Source organism: Psammomys obesus, unplaced genomic scaffold (genome assembly GCF_907164565.1).
Source record: "Psammomys obesus unplaced genomic scaffold, mPsaObe1.curated_primary_1811, whole genome shotgun sequence".
NCBI classification, from domain to species: Eukaryota; Metazoa; Chordata; class Mammalia; order Rodentia; family Muridae; genus Psammomys; species Psammomys obesus.
The window spans coordinates 3894809-3901947 of record NW_026590859.1 but is presented as its reverse complement, the minus strand read 5'-3'; the positions used below and the strand labels follow the sequence as shown (position 1 = coordinate 3901947).

At 49.6% G+C, this 7139-nt stretch overlaps 1 protein-coding gene across 5 annotated transcripts in view; it reads right to left on the bottom strand.

Annotated features, from left to right (window-relative positions):
- Nucleotides 1–365: 365 nt before the first annotated feature.
- Rps6kc1 (ribosomal protein S6 kinase C1) overlaps nucleotides 366–7139 on the bottom strand; it is a 126046-nt gene continuing 119272 nt past the window's right edge. For all 5 annotated transcript variants that reach the window (XM_055609157.1, XM_055609158.1, XM_055609159.1 and 2 more), the window contains 3 exons: nucleotides 5941–6023; nucleotides 4857–4952; nucleotides 366–1210 (listed from right to left, as the gene is read on the bottom strand). In XM_055609157.1, the coding sequence (XP_055465132.1) occupies nucleotides 1100–1210; nucleotides 4857–4952; nucleotides 5941–6023 (290 nt within the window). In that variant the 3' untranslated portion in view covers nucleotides 366–1099. The remainder of the gene's footprint in view (nucleotides 1211–4856; nucleotides 4953–5940; nucleotides 6024–7139) is intronic.

Below are 7139 nucleotides of genomic sequence, written 5' to 3'. Positions count from 1 at the left end.
GGCAGTAGCACTTGTAAAGCACCTGTAATTCTTGGCAAACACCTTGGCGGCGGCGGCACCACCTCAGCAAGGTGAAGGAGCAGCATCAGTGACATTGGAGACATGCGAACACACGATTCTCAACCCCAGCAGCAGGAGCGCGGCTCTGAGCATCACTGAGTCGTGGAACAGGGCATCTCCGTATGTATGACAGTCTACAGCTCCTGGTACACCAGCCCCACTCCACTCCAAAAAAAAATGTGAACATACTAGGACATAGCAGGACAAACTGTCTACATTCCACAAGAGAAGGGACAGGAGGGGGAAAAAGCCCCTTCAAAATGAACCTTTAAATCTTAAGCTATTAAATGAAGAAGTCATACAATGCTTAACCACATTTATTTTACATCATGATTTCTTAGTCTTGTACAGCTGACAGTTCGGGGAAATAAACACCCCTTCCCTTTTTGGCTGCATGTGTGGTAACAGAGTAGGGAACACAGACTCCAAGAGAATAAGCAGGGAATGCAGGAGATGGAGCAGGAGAGAGAGAGAGACAGAGAGAGACAGAGAGAGAGGCTGGAGGACAGACGTGTTCCCATGAGCCCCTCGCTATTAGCAGCATCAACCAGCAAGCTCAAAGCTGGCAAGAGTGTTTTTCCTCAGGGATAACCTGGGCCCTTCTGGGCACTCCTCTTCATTTTGTCAGCCCACTCGTGACACTGTTCAGAGAGCACATTTAGTGTGTTACTCAGCAAATATCGACCGAATCGTGTAAACCAGCCTTGTTTAGCAGAAGCACCATGAGCTGCCACCAAGGTCCTTCCTTACATTTACAGTCCCCTGGCAGAGTATTTCACATGGCTTATCCTTTCAGTCCGACTGCAACACCGCAACCCTGAATGTAAGTTACCTCATATCTCGGAAGCTGTGTTCACAGCAGCTGCTGGCAAGGTTGGCTAGTCTCTTGTCCAGACAGCAAGTGTAAGTGAATCTATTAGCCTCCTGCCCCATCACTTCCTCTCAGGTCCTTGTCCAGGGCCATGGCGTGCCTGAAGGTTAGCCACCCCCAGAGAGCCTTCTCGAGGGCTCTGTCCTGTCAGAACACTCCATGTGATGTTCATCTTGTCAGCTCTGCCCAATCCACGGGGGTGAAAAATGGGTGAGACTTGATGTCTTCCACACCCGCCACTCCGGCTCCCAGGCGCTCCATCGGATTGAACTGCAAGAGCTGAAACACAAGATTCTGTAAGTGACAGAAACACAGCAGCAGCGGGAGAAAAACGGAGCCTGTGGGAGGGGGAGCTTCAGAATTCGACTGAGTGATAAGCGGGCCGACAGCAGCCGAGCGGCTGTCTGGCTGTGGGCTGGAGAGCATCCTAACTGTGTGAAAGCTCTTCAGCGTCTGCTAGCTTAGCCCTGGGACACCCAGGCTTTCCTCAGAAGTGTATCGGGGTCAAGAGGGATGCTACTTCCTTCCCGACTCAGAAGCCTGGGAGAGCCACAAAACTTCCAGTTCCTTAACGACTACAGCACATCAGGGCTGCACGTGCTCAAAGCTGTGTCCCCCAAACCACTGTCTCTGGAATGGCTGCTGAGGCTGATGAGGTCATTTGATCCAGTGTATGGCATTTCTTCGGAATTATGAATTTTATATAAAATAAGCAAATAATGTCACAGACAATCAGATTTTTAATAGTAAAAACCAGAAGCAGGGCTGGAGAGATGGCTCAGAGGTTAAGAGCATTGACTGCTTTCCCAGAGGTCCTGAGTTCAATTCCCAGCAACCACATGGATAGTGGCTGACAACTATCTATAATGTGATCTGATGCCCTCTTCTGGCGTGCAGGTGTACATGCAGATAGAACACTCATATACATTAAATAAATACACAAAAAATATCTTTAAAGAAACAGAAGCAATTTTTACAGCCCTACAAAGGCCCTGTACACCCTGGAGAGCTCAAACGTTGTGTCAGCAGCTTTACGGAGGGACAATTTCTACACTATATGAAGATCTGCTGCAAGCTACGAGCCAACATTCTTTGACCAGCTTACCTTGTGTAAGACCCAGTCCAGCCTAGACCCCTCTGAAGACCCTGCAGGCTGCTCTGTGACATCTGAGTCGCCCCACTAGCTCAGCCCCAGGCAGCCGCTGACAGGAACCTGTCCTTCCGAGGCATCTGCTGGGCGCAGTGCTAAGGGAGCCTCCGTGCTTTCCCTCAGGGAGCATGGCGCCTGTGGGCCCCACCATCGGAGGCAGGCGCCGGCCCCCTTCTGATCACTATTCCATAGTGATTCTACTGCATGCTATTAATCTACCCACTCACTAACGGGCCTTCAAGTTCCCAGTTCTATAAGGACTGGCACGGCTGCTAAGAGTCAGTTCGTTTTCAGTTGAAGTCATTCCTAGGATCAGTACTGCTGGGTCACTGAGCAGGTTTGTGTTTAACTCACTAAGAAACTGGCAGACTTTCCCTGAGGGGCTGTACCTGTCCACACCCCCGTCAGCAGTGAGAGAGCTCTGGGCTTTCCCCCTCAGCAACTTCTGCTCTTTCCTGAAAGCCCCTCTAGAGGGCTGCTGGCCTCTCGTGGTGGTTTTGTTCAGACTCCCTGGTGACTGACATCACTGAGCATGGCCGTACCCTGGCGGCCACTCATGTAGCCTCTGCTGCAATGGCTTTCTGTCCACCCATTTTTAAACTAAGCTGTCTGTCTTGCTGGGTGAGCTTTATTCATTCTGAATACAAGCAGACAGCGGCTAGCAAGCGTCTTTCTGCAGCCTGTGGCTTGTTTTCACTTTCTTCATATCTTTGAAGTGCTTATGTTTTTAATTTTACTGAAGTCTACTTTATCAGTGTTCCTTTTATGGATCACGCTTTTGGTGTCATATCTAATGAGCTCTGTGTAGCCCAAGGCCATGAGTGTTTTCTTGTGTTTTCTTTATAGCTGAACAGCTTTAGCTCTTCCACAAAGGCCTGTGGGCTACTCTGAGTACACTGTAGTGCGAAGTAAGGGAGCGACACTGTGGTTTGAGTACTCACTGATGTCCAAGCACTTGGACATGGCACATGGCTGTTCTGAGGATCGCAACACGACCTGACTGGCTAGCTTAGGCCGGCGTGAAGAACTGTCTGGATGGCGCAGGTGCCTCAGCCTTTGTGTCCACTGCAGCCCGACAGGTCCCTGGCTCACAGATCTTTTCAAGGTAGGATTTACCTTTTACTCTCCTCCCTGTTCTCTCTCACGGTTTCTGCTTCTTCAGTTTCCTTGGGATTTACTTTATTTGGATAGATTCTTTCTGTATTTATTTATTAATTTTTTTAGTAGGGACTCATTCTAGAGCCCTGACTAGCCTTGAACTCATGGTAATCCTCCTGCCTCAGCTTGCCAAGTGCTGGGATCATGAGTGTGTGTTCCCATGCCCAGTTCTTCTCAGTGTCTTAAGGTGTAAGCTTGGACCCTGAGACAGTCGTGTAAAGGCTGCAACAACTGGCACAGCCTTCTTGATAAGCTGCGTTTCCACTTCCATTCTGTTTCCTCTGAGCTTCGACTTTTCTTACGAGTTCTTCTTTGACCATAAGCTACACAGTAGTCAGTGTGCCGTTTAATCCCCAAAAATCTGTGGATTTAGCTGACTCTTTCAGAGTTGGGAGTGGGGGAGGCTTTTTGTTTTGGGTTGCTTTTTAAGACAGGATCTCCTACAGCCCAGGCTGGCCTAGAACTTCTGTGAAGCCAAGGATGACCTTGAACCTCTGACCTGCCTGTTGTCTGTTACTGACTGACAGTTCCTCTGTTGTGGTCAGAGGCTGGGTTTCAGCCTTTCTAATCCTGGAGCTTTATCTGAACACAGTACACGGTGATCTGGAAAGCTGCCTTACACGCTCGTGTGTTGTGTGCACCCTGCAGCCACCGTCAAGCCTTCCACCTGTATGATCACACGTGTCCTCTGTAGCCTGCTGGTTTCTATAACTACCAAGATGAGATAGGGAGGACTTTGCTTAACTGTTTTTTTCTTTTATTTCATTTTTTATGTTCCTTGGGGTTGTTACTAGTTACACTTTCCTGTGTTGGCCTTTATCCTTCTGAGAGGTCGTCAGTCTTCAGCAAGCTCTGCTCTAAGTCCCTTTTGCTGATGCTTATCATCGCTCTAGTCCTCGGGGTGACCATGAGTGGTCCTCACCTCTCCTTAACCCTCCTCTCTAACCTGATTGTATCTGAACTCTAAGTTGTCCCGGTTGCTTTTCCAGGCATGTTAATAATGTTTTGTAAGGTGTGCATGAACAGGAACTTAGAATGTCCCAGGGGTTCTTTGAGTAGTTGCTGTAGAAACTACACAACTTAATTTGTCACAATCTACTTCAGAATAGTCCTAACTCAGTAACAGGCAGGAATTCTCTCCCACTGTGGCCCAGTCCTGCACCCTGGCAACTGAAGCACATGCCTCCACGACAACATTTCTTTATAGTTCACAGAGTTGGGCAAACTACCCATCTCCAATACTTTCACTCACATTGCAGAAGAGCTGTGTTCTCCCGCCCTCTGCTCATGACAACAGCGTCCATGAGAAAGCCACTGCGACTCTAGATTCATCCTTCACCCTGTCAGCCTCTTGTCACTGTTGAGGCCCCTGCGCTGCCTTCCCCACATCTAAGCCCATAACTGAGCGATGTCAAAGGCCCAGTAACTGACTAAAGTTAAGACAAGATTAGTAGAAACAAGTCTCCACCCTTCTCTGGGTCTACCAACACGCCATGTTCATCTGAACTCGACTGCTCATGAGCCCCTCCTGCCCAAAATACCTTCCTGACAGTGCTGGTGCAGTGGACCTACAGTCTGCAAGGCCAGGGTGCTTAGCCAGGAGGTCAGTTCAGTTACCTGTTGAATGAGCGAGCGAGCCTCTTCAGAAACACAGTCTGGCATGTTCAAAGTGGTGTGCGTATTTATCCCTGCTGGGTGGCACTCCACCAGAGTCTGAAACAGTCAAGCAGGCACAGTTCTTATCCCAAACCACGCCACAGCTGCTTCTGCCACAGGCCACACAGGCAGCAGTGCAGAGGCCTGACAGCAACTAGAGGCAGAGCCAACAAGAGTGTCACCGTGGCAGATCAGCCTGAGGGCTGCGAGCCCACAGAGATCTACACAAAGCAGCAGACAGCCACCACGCTCACACCACAGGCTTGCACAATCGTCCCTTCTCCTTCACTGTTGAGAGCCCGGGTCATCACAGAAGACCTTAAATTACGCACAAACCCCAAAGAGGGACAGATAGCTTTGAAGCAACCAACGTTCTTAAAAATCTTTCTAGCGCAGAGTGTGTTCATGGGAGGGCTTCAGTGTGTGTAGGGCTACACTTTGCAGTGTAGGCGCAAACTTCAGTCACCATCTACCTCGAAGCAGGCTTACACTGCAGGTCACACACCGAACAGAAGTGGGCCGATGCGTCTCCTCTGGTTTCTTCCCAGAAGGCACCAGCCACAGAACTCTGCTAAGGTCTATCAACCTCAAGCATCACGCTTGAAGGTTACTAATCAGAGAGAGTGCACTCTCTGCCCCACGCTAGAACAGACAGGGACAGGGACAGTGTTGGGGGAAGATGTTAGCTTTACGCCAACACTAACTTCTAAAAGATGAAGTCCTCCTGGCTTTAGACAAGACCCTTAAGGAGCCAGGAGGACTCTGCCTCATGCCTGCACAACCTCCACAGATGTGGTTCTGCCAGAGCTGTGTCACAGACAGGAATGAGGAAGAGCCGGCTCTCACTGTGAGCGACAGAGGCTTGCAGTCAATGTATTCAATATTGCACAATTTTAGACCAGAATCTTGATAAATTTCTCTGGCTGCTTCTGACCCTGAAATGTTCCCGGTGCCTGAGCTGACACCTGCAGGCAAGGCGCACACGCTCAGCCTGGAGCTGGGCGGCATCTGGGTGAGAGCGCCAGGTGTCTGGGTCATTGCATACCTTGCCAGTGAGAAGTTCAAAGAGGACAGCACCCAGGCTCCACCAATCACAGGCTTCGGTCTCTTCCGTGACTGCTCCAACCTCTAAACACACCAAAAAAGGTTGATATTAAAATTCGAGAGGTCAATTAAACTTTCAAAATTAACATGTATTAGCAAGGTGACCTTGTTAACGCTGAGACAGCAAATACTAAACACTCGTGGGCTTTCAAATCCCTGAAAGTCGCTTCTCTCTTTGGTCACCTACTGGGGTTGCATTTTTTCCCGACACAGTCATACATTAAACAGAGACATTTGTTCTTTGGTTGACGGGGGACACCTTCAAGACACTGTACTTAGGGTTGCGGGAAACTACCTGCTCAGCACTTGCTTCACCTTTCACATTCAGGGGAGCCGATTTACCCTTCCAAACCAGCTTTTGTTTGAGAAATAAAGACTCCTTGTAAGCAGAAGGCACTTCACAAATTACCTAAGCCAATATTAATTACGCTGCTGGAAGCCAGGAGAGCACTTCATCCAATGTCACGTAACAGCAGATGACAGCCCCAGCCTCTCCCTTCATTGCTCAGACCTCTCGCTGAAGGAGCCTGGGAAATGCAAGCCCAGCCACGCTCAACTTTAGAAGAAATAGTGTTCAAAGCCACAAACAAATCTGCTGGTTTAGAACAGCCAGAAACTCCAGCTCAACCTGCTTGTTCCTGGAGGAAGCTGAGGTGTCCCCATTCAGGATGCTTCATAATGAGCCAAGTCCAAGGCTACAGCTGCTAATTCCTGCCTGAGACCTTGCTCTTTGCTAACGACAGCAGATTAGTCCCAAGGCCTTGCCAGTATTTGCCCCTCTGACACCATTCGGACAAAAGCAGCTTACTGTTATTTGACTACAGGGAGCCTACACCCAAGACAATGGTGTTCAGACGTTTCTGGAGGGTTGGTGAGAACCTGAAATGCAGTGTGTGAAGCAGGCATGGGGACCCTGGTTTAAGCAACGCTCTCAGAGCACACCTGAGGAAGAACTGCAGAGCTTTCAGGACATGGCACTTCAAGTCCTGAGGCTAGCGGTGCGCGTGGCAACACACACTATCCCTCCCGCCACGTGCCAGATACGGACCTATCTCAGCAGCTTCGCGTCACTTCCGTGGGACTCCAAAGACCTGCACCACAGACCTTCCCAGCCTGCCTCCGCCCACAGTGCTCACAGCA